This window comes from Cavia porcellus, unplaced genomic scaffold, assembly GCF_034190915.1.
Source record: "Cavia porcellus strain 051 isolate PalLab524CR breed Dunkin Hartley unplaced genomic scaffold, mCavPor4.1 scaffold_1, whole genome shotgun sequence".
Taxonomy (NCBI): domain Eukaryota; kingdom Metazoa; phylum Chordata; class Mammalia; order Rodentia; family Caviidae; genus Cavia; species Cavia porcellus.
The window spans coordinates 28,267,525-28,288,203 of record NW_026947484.1 but is presented as its reverse complement, the minus strand read 5'-3'; the positions used below and the strand labels follow the sequence as shown (position 1 = coordinate 28,288,203).

The 20,679-nt window shown below is 35.7% G+C and overlaps 2 protein-coding genes and 1 pseudogene across 4 annotated transcripts in view; all 3 read right to left on the bottom strand.

The window, feature by feature from the left end:
* Positions 1-20,679, bottom strand: part of Nubpl (NUBP iron-sulfur cluster assembly factor, mitochondrial) — a 239,322-nt gene that overhangs the window by 102,678 nt on the left and 115,965 nt on the right. The window lies entirely within an intron of this gene.
* On the bottom strand, positions 7,021-9,678 carry LOC100715208 (large ribosomal subunit protein uL23-like; annotated as a pseudogene).
* On the bottom strand, positions 10,231-18,804 carry LOC134474881 (protein phosphatase 1 regulatory subunit 15A-like). The gene is made up of 3 exons (XM_063243920.1): positions 18,766-18,804; positions 17,146-17,299; positions 10,231-16,136 (listed from the first exon to the last, which is right to left on the bottom strand). Exons 1-3 carry the CDS (start codon positions 18,802-18,804, stop codon positions 15,937-15,939), a joined length of 393 nt encoding a protein of 130 aa, XP_063099990.1. The 3' UTR covers positions 10,231-15,936.

Below are 20,679 nucleotides of genomic sequence, written 5' to 3'. Positions count from 1 at the left end.
AGACTAGAAACTGCTGAGAAAAGAATCTCTGAGCTTGAGGATATCCAAACAGATACTTACAAAACTGAAAAGCAAAGAGAAAAACGACTAGGGGAAAACTAGAATATCCAAGACTTGTGAGACTACCACAAAAGGTGTAATGTACATGTAACAGGAATATCAGAAGGAAAAAAGGAAAGGAATAAAAAAAAATGAAGCAATAATGATTGAGCATTTCACCCAATTAATATGTCACACCAAACCGAAGAAGCTCAGAATACCAACTACAAGTGGAAAACGATTAACAACAACACAAAGTCTCACTTGCAGATATGTCATATTCAAACTGTGGAAAATCAAAGCAAAGGAAACATCATAGAAGAAATAAAGAGAAACATGCTAGCTATAGGGAAACAAATGTAAGCATTATGTCTGATTTCTTACAACTCTTACAAAGCAAGAAGAGAGTAAGTAAAATATTTAAAGTGTTGACAGAAAAAAATCAACCTAGAATTTTGCACTTTATAGAATTATCCTTCAAATGTGAAGATGTCTCAGGAAAATAAAAATCAAGAGAAATTTTTGCCAATAAACCTGCCTTGCAAGAAAATTAACAAGTTCTTAAAAGACAGAAAAAATGATACAGGTGAGAAATATGGATTTATACAAAGAGAAGAACATCTGAGAAGAAATACATGAAAGTGAAATAGAAACTTGTAGTTTCCTGAGTCTTAACTGATCTAACAGTTAACACTGTTCAAAATAACAGCAAAAGTGTGCTCATCAGGTAGTCATATATGTAAACATGTCATGTAAAAGTGAAATGAACGGCAGCAAACACACAACGGGTGGGAGGGAGGAACTAAGATTATTTCATTATTACAAATTGAGTAGCCCTAATCTGAAGGTCCAAACTCTCTGTATATGTGTTACATGTGTGTGTATATGTGGCACGTGTGTGTTCCTATGGATTAAACCAAGATTTTTACCCATACTAGGGAAATGCTATACTAATGAGCTACGTCTGAGCTCCTAAAAATTTCTGAGAAAGGGGATACAAAAAGTTTTGGATTAAAAATGCTCAACCAATAAGTCTATGCAAATATTCAAAAATCCAAAAAACTGAAATTTGAACCACTTCTAGGCCTAAACATTCCAGATAAAGGATATTTAACCTGTAAAAGGTTATTAGAATGTTAACCTATAAACCCTTATTAGAATGGTACAAATCAAAACCATTGGTAAACTCCAAATGTGAGTGAGGATGTGTAAAACAACAAAAATGTTTATTCCTTGCTGATGAGAATGAAAAATGATACAACTACTTATGAAGACAGTTTGGCAGTTTCTTTTTTTTTTTTTTTTTTTGTCTTTTTTCCTTTTTATCGGTACTGGGGATTGAACTCACAACTGCCTGCTTGCAAGGCAGAGGCTTATGCTGCTGAGCTAAATCCCCAGCCCCTAAGTGCATTTTTTTTTTTTTTGTCAGTTTGGCAGTTTCTTACAAAACTAAACATAAAATAAAAATCTTTCAAAAAATAAAACTAAGCTAAACTAAATATATTCTTACCAAAATGAGCCAACAATTGTCCACCCACTGACCCACTGCCCCACCACTCCCCCAGTATTTACATACAGAAGCAAAAACCTTAATGTTCACCAAAGCCTGGTACATGGGTATTCACCAGTGCCAAAACTTGGAAGTAGCCAAGATATCCTTCAGTAAGTGAATATAAAAATTTAAGTTTGGTATACCCAGATAACAGAATATTAGCACTAAAAAGAAAATAAGATATCAAGTCTTTAAAAGCCACAAGAAGACTTACATGCCTATTTCCGAGTATAAAAAAAAAAAAAAAGCAATCTGAGAAAGCTATATACTAAATGATTCCAATTATAAAATTTTGGAAAAAGGTCAAACTATGGAAACTGTAAAAAAAGATCAAGATTTCCACAAGCCAAGGAAGAAAGAAAGATAAACAGGCAGGAAACAAAGACATTGGGATTCGCCAGGGATATAGCTCCTGCCTGGCAAGCGTGAGGTCATGAGTTCAATTCCTAGTACAAAAAAATTGGGACAGTAAGTTATTCTATATGATATTATAATGGGAGATACATTTGTCTAAACCCGTAAAATATACAACATTAAGATTAAGCTCTGGAGCCAGAGACGTAGCTCAGCAGCACAAATGCCCACCTGGCAAGTGAAAGGTCCTGAGTTTGATTCCCAGTACCCACCCCTCAAAAAGAACAAACTCTAACCAGGTGTGGTGATGCATGTCTGTAATTCCAGCACTAGGGAGACTGATGCAGAAGGACTGCTGTGAGTTCAAAACCAACCTGGGCTACATAATTTAAGACCAGCCTGAACTATATAGCAAGACCCTGTCTTGAAAAAACCAAGCAAAAACAAACAAAAAGTAAACTCTCAACTTTGGGAGATGATGCTGTGTCAGTGAAGGTTTAATGGCTACAAATGCACCACCTTGGAGGGTGTACTCACAGAGGGAGGAACAGAGGTACTCATATGGGTGAGTAATGGGCACTCCATGTCTATATTCCATTTTGATGTGAATCTAAAACTTCTCTAAAGAAATAAAATCTATTAAAATCAATTCATATTTACACAAACATATAACCTCACAATCTCGTTCTCCAACCTAATTTACTGATCAACTTATTACTTTCAAAAAATCTGCCTGTGTATACCCATTCTTATTAACAGATCAGTTCCATATATAATAGAAATACTCTATGCCTAACCTATAAAAATTTTAGTGACTATAAATAAAATATATAACTTATTTGTCCCTCATTTTTTTCCTTGAAAGCTTACTTTATGAAACAGGGAATGGCTATACTTATTCAATAAAAATGTAATTTTAAGAATATCTAAATAGCCGGGTATTGTGGTACACCTGTAATCCCAACACTTAGGAGACTGAGTGAAGAGGATTGCTGTGAGGTCAAGACCAGCCTGGGCTACAAAGTGAACTCAAGGACAGCCTGAACTACATAGTGAGACCCTGTCTCAAAAAGACCAAAATAAATGAATAAACAAATTATTAGAACTCTAGTAAAACAGAAAAATCAGAAAGCTTAGTTCATTTTAGAAGTATCCCTTCAGATGGGGAAAAGCTTTTTCATTTCTAATCAACTAAGAAGTGCTTTAATTACTACCAGAGATGCCAGAAGACTCTGTTGTGTATTGAAATTTGAAATTAATTCTTCTTTTCAAACATTAAATGACACATTCTTGCCTTGGGCTATCTAGATTATCACTGTCTTTTGAGTGTAAAACAATGTATAGAGATAATATTTAAGTCTATTCTTCAAAGTACCTAGATGTATACAAAATAATAGAGTATAAAATAAAATAAAAACGGTGGGAAGAACAGGAGCTGCCAAGGGACCCCCAATTACATGTATCTGAGATTTGGGCTTCCAAAGTTTATTCTGTAAAAAGGCAAAATGGCATGACAAAAAAATCACTGATCACAGTTTGGTAAGATTGCAGCCTCTGGTGAAGAGAATTCTAATAAAACCTATGTAATAGCATCATTGCCCTTCAAATAGCTTGACTTTCCAATTACTTTCTTTGCTGAGTAATTTCCAGAGCATCCACTGCTTTTGTGATATAACCTGAAAGTAAAACATGTCCAAGTAACGTTAGTGAAAGTAAACATATTAAATACAGATGTGCAAGTTATGATATAAGAAATGATAATAGCTATTTTAAAAGTTGGTTATTAAAAAAAATAAAAAGCTTAAAAGTTCTCAAATATCTAAATATAAAAGCAATCATGCAAAGTTTATAAAAAGCTATCACTGAGCCCTTACTTTTACTTAAGAAAAATTATACTTGCAAATAAAAATGAACATAAAAATGAAGAGTATTCTCAAAAAATTAAACTTAAAAAGTCACAGATGAGGGATTATGGTTTCAAACTGTCTATACAGTTCTGTAAGGGAATAAAGAAGAAATTCAATCAGTAAGTACAACTAGTCTGAACAGAATTATTTAATCATTACAGTACTGAATACAAAGATGTATAAGTAAGATGCTTAGAAAGATGGTTGCCAAAGGCTAGGGTGGTGATCACATATATGGTCAGTTGACTTACAATCAAGAGACCACTGCGATTAAGTGTTAGAACAACCAGCTACACATATGGGAAATATAATCCACCTTGATATTTATTTCACCCTTATCAAAAATTAATTTGACAGTGATCACAGTCCTAGTTGCAAAAGCTAGAATAATTAAGCTTCTGGAAGAAAACATTGTGCAGAGGTAAAAGAAAGATTTCTTAAATAATACACATAAATTTGGAGGAAAAAAATTATAAACAGGGCTTACTCAAAAATAATTTCTATATCAAAAGACACCATTAAGGAAGTGAAAATTCAACCACAGATTGAGATATTCACAATACATCTGACAAAGGAGATCACATCCAAAATATATATTGAACTCCTATAAATCAGTAAGAAAAAGAAAAACAAACATGGATTCAGTATTGGGACAAAAATATAAACAAGTACTTCACCAAAGAGCCAAGAACATTATTCAATAAGGAAATATATTTTTAAAGCATAACAAATTAACAAAACACACCCACCAGAATTGCAAAGAGCAAGACATACCAAACACTGATAACTACAACTCTCATATATTAATGTTTGGGGATTAAAGTGTTCAATCATTTTGGAAAGCTACTGGACAATTTATAAACATGCATAAGCCAAAAATCCAGAAATCCCACTTCTAGGCATATCCAAAAGAAACTAGTGTATCTGTGTACTATAAATAATATGCAGTAGAACAACTTTTGTTAAGTTACTATCACCTTGTTTTGAAAATCTATATAGTTGTTGTTGTTGTTTTATTGTTGGAGGTTTGTTTGCATCTTGATTTTTCTGTTTTTTCACTCTTCTCTTTAAAATAAAAGTGTACAATAGATACTATGACTTGGGAAGAAACTGTACAAGAGAAGGGACAAACTATGATGGGGGAAAGGAAGAATGGGTAAAGGGAAAAATATACATATACACAAGATAGTTAAGGTAGTTATACAGCTAGCTCTTGTTACATCATGCTACAGCGATATATGTGCACCCAGATTTATAGCAGTACAATTTGTAATAGCTGGGTCTTGAAGACAACCCAAATGCCCATCAACCACAGAATGGATAAAAAATGTGGTATTTTTATGCAATGGAATGTTACTCCACTATAAAGAAGGATAATCTTCAGTAAACGGAAGCAACTTGAGATCATACTCATAAGTGAAATAAATCAAACTCACACTTGTAAATATCACATTGTCTCCTTAGTGTAAAAAAAACAAAGTAATAAGATCTGAAATTTATAATAGATTTGTGATAATGAAAGGGAAAGGAAATGCTGAAAGGGAAAGAACAGCTGAGGTAGGAGAAAGGAGAAAAGGAAGAAGGGAAAAGATTATATATATATATATACAAGGTAGCTATAATACTAATCGGTTAGTTAATACAGAAGTTTATGCTTTCATTGTTTGTTTGATCATTTTTTGTGCCTAAATCTTATAACCCGAACAACTATTTTTAAGATAATAATATGCAATATATTAATGTGTTAATTTCCTGCTATTTTTTGAAATTCTGTATCATTTCTATCTTTCATGTTTTGCTTTTTAAAATAGAAAAAAAAGAAAAAGCCATTTAACAGTGTATATAGTTACATGGAAATCTATTAGCCCTACAGAAATGACAAAAAGAACTTAACCTAGAGGAGTATTGTCTATTATGTACTATTTTGACCTCACTTCTACCCCAGGATATTTACCAGTGTCTCAACACATTGCATTGTTAGGAGCCATGAACATCTATAGGATGAAAACCAGAGATATTATTAAATATCTTCTAGTATATGACAGCCCTCTCTCTCTCCTAACAAAGGTCTATCTAGTCCAAAATTATAAAGTTGAAAAACTCTGGACTTAGAATTCTATAAAATTTTATTTCACTGATCATCCTGAATTGTCCTCCTGGCTAGAGTATGGAAGTCAAAGGTCAGTTCTCCAAAGACTATTGTATACAGAATTTGCACAAGCACAGCTAGCAGAAACTCTGATTCTCTGCAGAACCATAACTGGAACATTATCTGTGATGTTAGATGTTATTTCTACCACAATGTTTCTTATCTTTTATTATACAGCTCTCTGATAATATTATTTTGGAGCTGAAAAGCTTTTATCACCAGGTGACACCGTAGTCATCTGAAAGTCATAGTGTAATGTATTACTCGTGTGTTTACAATGACGCTGATATAAAAAAAGTACTGTGTTGTCAGGCATACAGAAGTATACCATATATAGTTGCATAAAGTACATAATATTGGTAAAGATAATAAATATTATTGGCTTATATATACTAAAGTATACTTTTTAATCATTATTTTACAGTACACTTCCTCTATATTTTCCTTTAATGTTCACTATTAAACAGTGTGTCATGATGCCAGCAGCAGCCCTACACATCCCAAGTTTACTGTCTCTTGATTGCATTATTTTCTCTTGCATCTGACTGATTCTTGAGTTGCTTCATTCATCATGGCCCTACAAGCAATAAGCAACACAAATGTGTATCACACATGGCCTATGGAGTCAGCCATATTATTTGTCTGTGTAAGTACATTGTATGCTGTTCACACAACAATAAAATCATCTGATGCATTTCTCAGAACATATTCTATATTAAATGATACATGACTATATTTAAAAGGAGGTAGTCAGGGCTGGACTACCCTGAGGTGTTCAGTGATAAAGCATATGCTTAACATGTACCAGTCCCTGATTCCCTACCCACCCTAACCCTAGCCTAGGGGTAGGGGAGCTAGCCAAGGCAAAACTCAGAGTGACATTAACAGACTTATTTATAACTCAATAGAGGATTCAAGTAAAAACCTAGAAAACAATTACAATAAACCTTAACAACTATCTTACTTTTTTTTTAATGAACAAAAAAATGTGTATTTGGAATTAGCCAGCTGGACTCAGTTCACATGATCCCAATTTTGTTGGCAACACCCAAAGCATCATAATCAGGAGCCGGTGGAACCTACACCTTTTTCTCTCCATCAGGCCTGATTTGGGTGTTGACCTTGGCCATGTCGATGTCGTAGAGCTTCTTCACAGCCTGTTTGATCTGGTGCTTGTGGCCTTGACATCCACAGTGAACACGAGTGTGTTGCTGTCCTCCATCTTCTTCCTAGCTGACTCCGTGGTCAGGGGGAACTTGATGATGGCATCGTGGTCAAGTTTGTTTCTCCTGGGCGCTCTTCCGAGGGTATCTGGACTGCCTCCAGAACCGCAGTGTCTGGGGATGGCGGAAGGTGGGTGAATTGCGGATCTTCTTCTGTTTGTGGCTGTGGATGCTTTGAAAGACCATATTATTTGAAAGGCTGAAGCACAGCCTTCTTGGCCTTCAAAGCTTTTGCTCTGGCTTCAGCTTTGAGAGGGGCAGGAGCTTCCTTCTTCACCTTTGGCACCATCTTAGTTATCTTACTTTGCTTGCTGCTGAGACAAATACTTGCTAACAGAAATTTAAGGAAGGAGAGATTTATTTTGGTTCACAACTTATAGAAGTTTCTTTCCATAGTCAGCTGACTCCAACGCAAGGCATCATGGCAGAGAGGCATGGCAGAGGAGAAACAGCCCATGGCATGGCACCAGGAAAGAGAGATCGAGGGAGATAAACTCAGCAGTGGACCAAGCCATGGATGAGTGCCATACTCCCCTGACCCAGTCACCTCCCCAGAGTCCTACCTCTGAGCACATGAGGTTTTCAGGGAATATCTAGTGTAAACCAGTACAACAGTAAACTATTACAAAAATATGATAGAAAAAAATCTTTTTCTCCCCTTTATACATACATACAGACAGAAAGCAAGAGAGAAAATGAGAGAACATAAAGGAATCATACTCAGAATATATAAACGGACTTATATATAGACTACAAGGAACTTCTACAAAGTAAAAATTTCAAAAACTAACTTAAAAATGCGCAAAAGATTTACTCATCATAAAAAAGGTATTCAAATAGCTAAAAACAAAGTGCTCATCTCCAGTGCTCATGAGAAAAATAAAAACTAAAAATAATAAAATACCAGCATACTACCACTAAAATGATTGTACTAAAAAGGAATACACTCACTCTGGTAAAATGTAGATAGATGGAATTATTACACAAGGCTGGTGGCAGTGTAAAATGGCTCACTTTGGAGAATACTTCAGTAGCTTCTTATAAAGTAAACATATAAATACTAACTCAACAATACCATTCCTAGAAATTTATTCAAAGAAATAAAAAATATATGTCCACAAAAGGACTTGTACAGAAATGTGTACAGTAATATTTATATTCATAAAAGCTGCCCAAAATATAAACAACCCAAATCATCCATCCACTGGAGAGTAGATACACAATTATGGCATATTTATAAGATGAAATGATATTCAGCAACTAAAAAGAACAAACTTAACAGTACACAAACCACGGGTAAATCTCAAAAGTAAAACTACTCTATGACAATTCAGAAAGTTATAAGAAAATGTGCTATTTACAAACAGTGAAGGACTACTTTCCCATAAAGAAAAACTTGAGTCCTCTGTAGGAAATGGATGTACCTTGAGACCGTGTTAAGTGAAATAAACCATACATACAAGCTTAAAGATTGTATGGTTTCTCTTAAAGGAAAAACCTAAATTATAAATAAAGAGTAAAACAAAATAGAAAGTAGGGAGATGGAGCTTTCTCAAATGGGAAAGAGATCAAGAGATGGAGAAGAGAAAGAAGGGGGAGGCAAAAGGTATGAAACATGAAATTAAGATGTGTTACGTACATGCCCAGTTCCATATAAGAAATGCAAATAGTATGTACTACATAGGTGCTAAAAAAAAATTATGGTCCCAGGAGACAGGGATGAGAATTGACTAGAAGAGGTCAAAGAGACCTTTCTTTTGTAATGGAGATGTTCTTATTCTTTATCTTGTTTTAGATACTGGTTACAAGAGAGTGTACACTGTAACAATTCCTAAAAATGTTTATTTATTCTCCATTTTATTCTATGTAAGTTATACTGTACTTCAATAAAACAAAATAACCTATAAAATCAGTCAATAAAACCAATATTTTTCTCAGAAAATAATAAAAAGAATATCCTGACAAGGCTAAGGAAAAAAATAAGACTAAGAAAATGAATTTAACAGCTATGAAAGTTTTGATATTATGAGAATACTAAATACAGTATCATATAAGCAAAAATTTTTAACTACAATTTACCAAACTGGTAAAATGAATCACTTCTTAAGAAAACAAACTAACATTTATTTATTGAAGGATGTACATAAAAAAAAAAAAGAAAAAGAAAACAAACTAACAAAAGTGTCACAGGGAGAAAAAGAAAACATGAACAAAAACCACAAGAAAGAGCAGAGTGTGGTGGCATGGGCCTGTAGTCCCAGCACTAAGGAGGCTGAAGCAGGAGAATTGCCATGAGCTGGAGGGCAGTTTAGGCTACACAGTGAGTTCAAGGCCAGTCTGAACTACATAGCAAGAGACTGTCTCGAAAAAACAAAAACAAGAAATTGAAAAATAATCAAAAACCAATCCACCCTTGAAGTCGTTTGGCTCTGACAGTTTTAAGAATAAATTCTTCCAATTTGGAGATTCTAAATGGGGTGATGGGAGGAGAGAGACAAAAAGACAGTGAGTCAGAGACAAATAGAGGAATGCAGACAGAGAGAAGAGGTGAGAGAAGAGAAGGAGAGAGAGACTAACAGGGACAGAGATTGATGCAGAGACTGACACAGAGACAGACAGAGGCAGAGACAGAGAGACTGGGAAAGAGATCAAGAGGGAGATAAAGACAGAGACAGAGACAGAGACAGAGACAGAGACAGAGACAGAGACAGAGAGAGAAAGAGCCAGTGTAATCCTAAATATTAAAACTGGTATACAGAATCAAGAGTATATTCACAGAATACATCTTGGAAATGTAACACTAGGTATGCACCAAAAAATCCAACTAATATAGCTCATTAAATTAAGCAATTAAGTTTTAACATGTTTTAAAATTACTACTGTAACAAAAGAAGGAATTAGCAAAAATTTAAGCTTCATTCCTGATTTTTTTAGAATTCTGAATATACTTTAATTCACATTTTTAAACACAACAGAGCTCTAAGAGTGTATAATGAAGTTGCTGCTTTCTCTGTCTGTCTGTCTGTCTTTGTAAGTGGATCTCAAATACAATAAATGACATACCTGATATCTGTTATAACTACAAAGGAATAAGGAAGAACAGTAAGGTCAGTATTTGTAGCACAGAGATAGAAGCTGGGTCTTCCAGCTTTCTTTTCAAAGAAAAAGCAAAAAAACAAAAACAAAAACAAACCTTAAAATCTGAAGAGTCAAAGTGAATTCCGAATTCCAGTCCCAGCTTATACTACATTTTTCACTTAGGATAACATTACAGATATCTTCTAGTGAGGTTATTTTCTGAAGAAGCTAGAAAACACAGTGTTATTCCTGAACATAATTCACAATCATACATAACTGTCAAAGGGCCAACTATTTGACTCCGGGCTTTCAAAACACTAGACCTTTCCAGGAATTCAGCCTTTCTGCTACCTAGCTACAAACTGCCGATTTGACAGCAGTCTTCGAGTTTCTCCTGAGCAAACTGCTCTTTGTGTCCATGCCTGGCATCTAACATAGGGTACAGCAAATATTAGATACTTACTAAACATTTTTATTGAATGACTGAATAAAAGAAGAGAAAATTACAGCAGAAAATGTGAACAGTCTTTAGATGGAGCTAAGTAAAAATCACATTAACAAAGCAGGATCCATTTCAAAAAAAAAAATGATAAATCCCAAAAGCTATCTAAGTCAAATATATTATATAAGCTAAAGATGGAACCTGGAATTCAAACTGGATATTTAGTTCTTTACATTGAATATCTATGTCCCTGACCCTCTTTGGATTTTCCAGTTTTTAACTATTCCACATTTCCATGTTATGTGATATAAAATCTAATGACTAGGGCATGTAGCTTAGTGGTAGGGTGCTTGCCTACTATGCTCAAGGCCACGGGTTTGATACCTATCACCACAAAACAAACCAGCCCCCCCCCCAAACAACTAATGATTAAGCTTTAAATGATATATATTTTCAGTTTTTAAATTATCTGGCTCTTTTGCAAATTTAGGTAACTTTTCTAGTTTACAGCTCCTTAATGAATTTTCATTCTTGGTTTTATGTCTTGGAATATAGTAAGCTTAAGTTGTTTGCAGTCTGTTATCTCCCCTGCCAGGAAAGTATATCTAACAATTTCAATAGTCCATCTTCACTGAATCTATTTCTATTGTCTGCTGCCTTTGCTATTTGTTATTCAAGGTACCTTATGTCTTTCTATGGTGATGGTCTTAGTTTGTATTTTGGACAACTTATATACTAGATGATGACATCCCCTTGCATGGAGAACTTCCACTTGTTTCTGCTAGATTTTGGAAGAGCTACCAATCCAATACTATTTTAAGTAGATTTAAGATTCCCTGATCCAGCAATAATGAAAAATTGTGCTGATAGTTCTTGGAAAGGGCTATGTTAACTACCCTTTGTGGTTCCAACTCAAGAGTTAAGATGCAGAGTCTTCCTGTGGAGAATATGCAGAACTCAACTTCAAATCTGGTAAGCTATGTTCAACAACATCCTTAAAACAAGTGGCTCAAAAATAAATAAATAAATAAATTTTAAAAACTAAAAAAATTTTAAAAACCAAGTGGCTTTGCGAGAACAGGTTTATTCCTATGGGCTCATCTTCCAGATACTTTAAGACTCTGTTATTTTGTCTAGTTTCTTTAGTTGTCCTTCATAGGTTAGATCCAAATTACCTAACCTGTCATTATAGAGCATAATCATGTTTGTTCTAAAGAATTAAATCTCTGTGAACTGGCAGTTGAAGGAAATATCTTCAACTTGCTAAAAGGATTTACTATAACCTACAGCAAACACCATACTTAATAATGAAAGAGGAAAAACACTGCCATCAATATTATAGATGAGACAAGGATATCAACTATCACTGTCACTATTCAAAATTCAACTAATAATGCCAGACAATGCTATAACAAAAGTAAAACAAAGGTATAAACTGTGCAAAAGAAAAGACATAGATCAAGGAAACCAAGGAAAAGTGATATAAAACAACACTGTTAATGTGGCCAAGTACAAGAAATACACACAAAAATCATACTCTTAAAGAATAACAATTACGAATTAAAACATATGCAAAAAGATTTCATTCATGTGGAAACAGCCAGAATTTAGGTATAACTAAAGTAATATGTTTGACATTTACAAAACCTGTACACTTAAATGTAGATTTTTAGTGTTGTGCATCATTTATAAATGGGCAAGCCTTTGAAATACAAAATAAATAAACAGGCATTCTTCACTCTATGTCTATTACTTGCATGTAACTGCCTTCTATCTTACACAAGATGGTAAGGTTTGTTCTTTATTACATATCACATATTCTTCACATGGGGATAAGATGTACATACCTGCAAATAATTGAATGATGCTCTGTTCCTTAAATGCTTTCATAATTTCAAAATTTTAATTGTGTATGAAATTCTACAGTTATAAAGTTCATTTTATGTAGAAGTTTACTTTCAGAAGAGGAGTCCAAAAATCTCAGGTTCAAATTCAGGTATTGAGCAATAACTTTGGTTTTCAAATGACTTTAAAAGTAATTTTAAATTAATACACTAGAAGTGCTCACTAGTAGCAGCGTCTCTTAAAAAGAGGAAGAAGTAGCAAATGAGTAGGTTAGGACTGCAAAGTAACAACAGTAATACCACTCAAGAAAGGATGAAGGAAACTAATGCCAACTACTGACCACTAGAAAAATACAACCACAGCCATATCTCCAGAATCACATGATGGCTGGTACTTTTGCAAATTTCTATGTTCACAGTAAACCTGGATCTACTTACTTATAGACTTTATATGGATACGTTCATGTTATAATGTGATTCTAACAAAAAGCATAATGCAACTACTTGACAAATACTTTACAAGTAAGTCCATCAAAATCTTTACTATTTACCACACAAAAAGAAATAAGCCCATTTAAGTGACTGTCAGTTTCCATTTTCTCAATTGGGTTAATGGGAAATAAATAATACCAAGTTTAAAGCATCTGAATCCACTAAATGGGTTTTAAATGCTGTGACATAAAGAAGCTGAAAACATGAGCTTCAATTTTACCTTCTATAATATAACAAAACTTGAATTTAAGCTGACAATTTCTATACTAGGTTTCAGCCAAAAGCAATTTAGAAACAAGTCAAGTCAGAAACTCCTTAAAAATAAATTTAGGTCTGTAACAAAAATGCTGACAGATGCTGCTTTATAATAATGCCTGGTAAAGCCACTATATTTTAGAAATGACTATCACAATATGTATGCAATTCCTATATATTAAAACAAAGCAACACCTAGCTTATAATTAAATCAGGATTATGAATAGTTCCCTGTGATATGTTTATTATAAAGTGTGATGCAACAAGAAAATGTACTGAGTTAAAATATAATGCAGTCAATGATTTATTAAAGCTTTAATTTAGACTTAACCAAATATGAACATAAATATTAGGGAGGGAGTCAACAAGTCCAACTTAGAAGGGCCAAAACATGACTGACTTCCAATATGGCTAATATATACTATAATTACTTATGAAATCATATCTATCATGAAATGATCAAACTTCTTGTTTCAGACCAAAATACAATTTAAAATATATGTAATTTTTAAAATAAAACTGTTTCTATATCCCTTAGAGAGCTATCTACAGCTACTACTCTTTCTGCCATTACATCTCATGCTATCTTCATCTTTGATAGTTACAATTCACTGTTTATTTCTACCACCCCCTGCTTTGAACACTCCCCATGTGTACTTTAACATATAATAATTTTCAAAGCAACATGGGACTAAAACAGCATAAAGATTCCACTAACATGAAAGAACAATGGGAACATACTTGAATAAATATTCAAAGCAAAGTAAAAATCTAGGAGCATAACAGACTTTTTCATTATAAAGTTATATGCATGCCTCAACATACAAATTATATTAGTGCAGAGTTTGTTTTAAATAATTTAACTGAACTTTCTTAAGTAACACTATTATTTTTAACTTAATTACTGGATTTGTCTGATTGTATGGGTATGTTCCAGTGAGCAGCAATCCAGGGAAGTGGGTAGTGATTTCAACAAGAGCAAATTTGCCCCCAAAGGGGCATATGGTAATGTCTAGGTATATATTTTATTATCAAAACTGATATAGGTGGGGAGATCTTTTTGCAAAGATGTTGCAAAAAAAAAAAAAATCCAACAATGTATACAACAACTCCCCAAAACAATATCAGCCTAAAATGTTAATAGGAACATTACTGAGAAACACTGCACTGATTCCTTTGTTTTCTTATCAAGCAACAACCAACCAAGTTTCTGTTACTGTTAACCCAAATGAAAACAAAAAGTACCAAAAATCAGCACTGAATTTATGGTAAACAGGAATGAAACATGCAGATGACCTCCAAAAACAACTGACTGATTCATTCATGCTTTCAACAGATGTATAGGGCACGATCCTAGACATTGAAAATCTGTGTTTCCCAAAACAGCTAAGGTCTGTGCCTCCAAGTAGCTTAGTTTCGCTGAATCCCAGGCTAAAGAAATGTTCAAGCTAAATAAAAACTCTCAATGCCCGGCACATACCAAAAAACTGAAGTTGTTATGTACAGTATATGCATATCTGCTGATCAGCATTTATTCTGTTTTTGGAAATGTCTTTATTTTAATGAACCAAAATTAATTTTCCACTCTTTACTTTGAATCATAATTCTGCTCTCTTGAGTCACAATCCCTGTTACACATGACAGCGCTTTCCATATTTAAAGACAGCTATTATATATCTCTGAATTTTGTCTCCTAAAGGCTGACATAATCCTACAAGTACTTCAGACAGCTCTTTATAACATATGATCCTTAAGACTAAAAGGAAATGAGTGAAAATACTAAAGGTCTATAAGAATTTAGATTATTAATAAGTAGCTGCTATATAACTTTACTTGAATGATTCTTCTCAAACCTACAATACTGATTTTTATGATAATATATCATTTCCAAATTCCTGTATAAAAAGTAATATGCTTGACACTTTAATGCATGACCATAATTAATAATCACAGAAATCCTATGAAATAGATACCATCTTCTGTTGAGACATGACAATAATATGTTCAGAAACAATAACAATTTTCTTAAAACCATATATCCTTTACCTAAACTCATGCTCTTTTTGCTAAAGCATGTTTCTTAAAGTACTGCTTACTTCATATTTTAATTCTTTTGTATTCTGGCTATATGTCAAAAGGCATTATTCATGATACAAAGCAACACTTTGAAAATAGCTAAATAGGAAGTAAAAAGGATGAAATTGCTATATAAATAGATAGATCCCATGATAAATGAAGGCATCATGTATCACAAATACACACTAATAAAAAAATACAAACTAGTTAAATAATCACAACTACTTGGTCTTAGTCACCTCTCTCAAAGAACTCAGGCAAGGAGGTGGAGCCTCACTGATGGGAGAGAGGAAAGGTATGGCCACAGCAAGTTTAAGGGCAGGGCCTAGACTGGGGCCCTGGAAGGGACCAAGATGGAAGGTGGGGTTTGAGGAGAAGCAGGTGTGGGGGCTAGAGATGGGAGTGGGCTCTCAAGATGATCCTAAGCTTGGAGTCTTGAGGCACAGCTAAGGCAGGGCCCAGCTCCTCCAGGTCCAGGCCGATGCAGTGGGCACAGCAGCAGCAGCAATCCAGGGCAAGCTGCTCCTAAGGGTCTTGGTAGCCACTTATCCACACAGATCCAGTCCACACAGCCAGGAAATGGGTAGTGACCTTCTTAGAGGTACACACCTGTCTGGCCTTTAGGGGAGACTCAGTGTTCAGAACCTGGTAGGGGGTCTCTGACAACCTAAGCCTACTCTGCTGTTGGAGGGACTGCTTAGGAGTAGCCCAAACAGCTGGGACATCTCTTCAAGGTCATTGATGGCCACCATAAAGGAGAGGGCGCTCAGCTCCTTCCCAGTCCTTAGTTAACTTCCTCTTCCTTGTGCCCTCTCTAGATGGATCTGTCCAAGTCCTCAGCAGGGAATTCGGGCCTGAAGGAAGCACTCAGGCCCTGGTCAATATCTTCTCACTTCCAGCTTGCAAATCACTGTCCTGTGTCTGGGACCTCCTCCCACTCATCTTTCTCCTCTGTCTCACTCTCCCTCTCCAGGTGGATACACCCAGGCCCCCAGCAAGTTGCTGGGAGGGAGCAGGGTAGAGGAGCTTCTCCCTCTTCCTTAGCTGATACCAAATCACTGTCTTCATCTTTCTCCTTCTCTTTTCCTCTGAGTTTTCAGCCTCCTCTAAGGCACCGTCCCTCTCTTCTTCCTGTTTGTCTGTGTTCTCACTAGGCTGATCCTCATCAGACCCAAACTGGCCACTGGGTGGGAACTGAGGAAAGGGTCTGGGGCAGCCTCTCCTTTCTCAGGTGCTTCTCAGGACTTTTCTCACTCCTCTTGAAAAAAGTGCCTCTCCTAAACAATACTCCCCAGGCCTGCGGCTGGAGCCTGACCAATAGGGACAGAGAGAAGTCTTCCTGGGTTCTTTATTCTCTATTCCTTTTTCATCCATGGCTATCTCCTCTTCGTATCCTGGCCAATACACCCAAGTGTTATCCTTGGATCCTGGAGCTACCAGGAAAGTAAGGGCTATAGGAGCTTCTTTGTTGACAGCTTCTCCTGGGGCTCTTATGCAGGGTTTTTGTCATCAGGTTGGAGAGCAGGGGTGCAAAGTGACCATCTGTAATTCCCTTTCCCTGCTCTCTGGGGACACTGTTTCCTTTCTTCTAGCTGTACTCTTTATCACTATCATGTTAAAATCCCTAGGCTTCAGGAGGAGAACTGCTGGCTTTCAGGTCAAGGCAGAGGCCTAGGCCTACTTCTCCATCCTCTTCAAAGACTCCCCAGTCTTCAGCCTCCTCGTCAGGGTTTCAGCCCCAGGGGAAACGGGGCTCTGCCAGAGGAACCTGAGCTGCTTCCTGCAAGCCCATTTCTATCTCATTTGCTTCTATTCCTACTTCCTCCAAGGTCCAAGCCTGGCCCAGGAAACCCATCAGTAAGGACACCAGACACAAGAAGTGGGCATCCTGCCAGGGCTAGGACCCAGTATGATGGGACACTTGGCCTGGAGCCATGGGAGGAGTCACCCCAGGGTACCAGCTCTAGGATGCCAGAGCAACCACAGGTCCACAGGGCTCCAGAGTCCACAGGGCTTCCTTCAAGGGTCAAGCTTGAGGACTCCAAGTATCCCATATTTTAAATTCAAGTATTCATATTACACTATAGATATAAATCAATTTTACAAGGAAGCTAAAGCTCAGAATAGTTTATGCTCATATATAGAACCTTGTTCTAATAAAAAAAAAAAGCAGCCTAATATCAAGTGTTCTTTAACAAGAATATGTTAATTCTACCTGCACAACTCTCCATGCTGGTACACTAATTCTGTTTAACAAATTCTATGTAACATATGCTTTTACAAATTGCTGTCTATTAAAAAAAAACCAACTGATTTAAGAAAGACAGCATTCATTTGAAATTTACCTATGATGTATTGGAATGATATGCTAACCCAAAATTCTTAAAATTTTGGGAGCCAGACACAAGAAGAGTAAGAATTTTTTTAAAAATAGACTGAATTTGTAGCACACTAAATAATCCATTGAACTCTTTATGCCTCTGTACTCTAAAATAAAAATGGAGAAAATAATAGAGCTTATCTAATAAGATTGTTGAAGTCTTCTAACAAGTTTTTAATTGGTATCTTACTTCCATTTTTCTCACCTCTTCCTTACCCAGTTCAATTCCCTCTACATGAGCCACCAAAGTAATCCTTTTAAAACAAAAATCTGACCATGTCACTCTGTTGCTCAACACCTCTAAAAGTCTTATCACATTTGGAATAAAACTCAAAATCTTCATCATAGCTTGCAAGATGCTAGATGATCTAGCCCCCTTCCTTCCTCACTTGGGATCTTTGTACTTGCTCTTCCACTTTGAGTGGTCAGCAAAATACTTAAATGGCTCATTCCTTTTCCTTTGACTCATATAGGTACATAAACCTCATCTCCTTCTCTGATCATTCTGTGATAAGCCTTCTTGGATTGTTCTCTACTGATTTATCTTGCTTTTCCTTCTGCAGCATTGATCACTAATCAGTACTCTATCACTTTATTTTTTTTTCTATCTCTCCCATCAAAGTGTATGATCCACAAGAGGTCTTTGTTTCTTTACTACGTCTTCAACCCTAGCATGGTATTTAGGACTTTGTAGGTACTCAACAGATAGTCAGTCAACTGGCAAGGTGGTCAAATAGGGGTATCCAGTACTCCCCTAAAGAAGAACCAGAAAACAAATAAACAGCTGCATTTCAAGATGGTAGGATTTATACCTAGATGTCCCTCAAAAGCTTCATACACTCAGAGATGAGGGGTTTGTCAGGTGATTAGATTAAGTAGGTCTTATAGCTGGCTTGCTTTTAGGATGTTGATCTGATCAGAAGAGGTGCGTCCTTAGACGTGTACCCTAGAAGGTGATTTCTACTTCATCTCACCTCTTCACTCACTCTATTTCCTGGGTGCCCCTCTGCCATGCTGCCCTGCCTTGAAGCCAACTAACTACAAACAGAAATACGACCTGAAATAAACTTCTCCTTCTTTAAATTTTGGATGTCAGTTACTGTATCCCAGTGATGAAGAAAGCGACTTAAGACATAAGATGAGTTGTCCAGGGACACCACTGAAACCCACAAGGGATAAGACATAGAGCCCTGGGGTGGTGGCATAGAGTAGAATAAAGCTCACTTCCAACTGCTACCCTAGTTCCCTAGCCAAAGTGATTCTCTACCACAGGGCAAAGTGTGAACGGGACGGTCTTGAGGGAGGCAAAGCAAGTCGGGCAGAAGGCATCAAGCAGCAAGTGACAAGTGACAACCCTCTGTCTGTACCTTCTATATCACCCTTAACTCCACCCAGAACTATATCAAACCAATCAGTGACTAATTTAGTAATCACACTCTCCTGATCCCAGCACCACATACTCCAGATCCAGCCACCTCTGAAAATCCTCACCTATGACAGCATGAGGCTTTGAGGGAAATCTAGATATAAGCCATAACAACATCTATTGCTTGTATCTGTATACTTGCAACTACAAGTAGGAATGTGGTCTAAGCCTATACTGCATTCTGTGTAGTCATCCAAAAAAGAGATTTACTCTGTTTATATTCAATTTCAATTATTCAGGTTCATTTGATATACAGCAGATGCTACATGCTGAAGAAGCGGCTCAGAAACACTAATCTTTTTTTATACGTACACATCAGTCCCTTCTTGTGCTTAGCAAAATTTAGCTATCCTGGTTCTAAATTTAGATTTAGAAAGAAAGAAACACTGACCTATCATAGATAAGCATATATATATATATATATATATATATATATATATGCTTATCTATGATAGAAAACAGAAAATAGAATAGAATTCTAAATAGAAAACAGAAAATTTTCTCATTTGTAATTTTAATCACTGTAGTTTGTTATAGGATAGGGGTATACTTGTTTTAGGAAAACATGCATATATTAGAAGGTAATATTATATTAACATTTCTAGCAATATGACAAGCTTTATTCCAACTGTTAGTGCAAGAAAAAATAAAAGGCTGAGATTAAAAGTATTTTCCCATTTTAGATGTCTAGAGATCTGGTTTATTCCCTTAGCTAAAACTGGCTATACATCTTATTTTTATGTTGTCTAGTAAAACACATTGGCAGAGTGGTAGTCTTTCTCTGGATCACAGATAAGCAAGCCCAGGGCTAAGTAGCAGCAATTGGATCATTCAACAAATATTACAAAATTGACCAAGATTAACTAGTGAGGTAGCAGCAAATATAAAACTGTGGCCAAGTCTCCTGGATTGAGATCTCGTATACACTCCTGATAAAATCAGTTTTCAAATTAAAAAATATACATCCAAAAAGATGAAATAAGGAATACATTTTAGGCTACCAGCTAATGACTTGGAAAATATCATCTAAGCTTGAGCCTAGAAACTGCCTGAGAAGCTTTGGCTAACTAACCACTTCTACATAGTGGGATAGAGTCACTAAATAATCACTCCAAAAGAGAATTCAAAAATCTGCAATAGCAATTAGCCACCAGTATCTTACCATGTTTCTGTGATCTGATGTCCATTTCCATGGAAACAGAAAAAGAAGTAAGAGGCAGCCAAGACAAGAGATGTCAGAATTTGTCAAGTTCAGTGGCTGGAGCTGAAAGCTGAAAACCTTTTCTTTTAACAAACAGCACAAGCTGACTTTTGGCACACAACTGATTCTCAAGTTAGGCAATGTCAACCTGCTTGGAGAAGCACAAAGCCAAAAAACAGGTTTAGGTTGTTTTGTTTTGCTTTTAAAAGCTTAGATTAAGGAAAAAAGAAAACAAACTTTAAAAATGACTCAAAGTCTTAA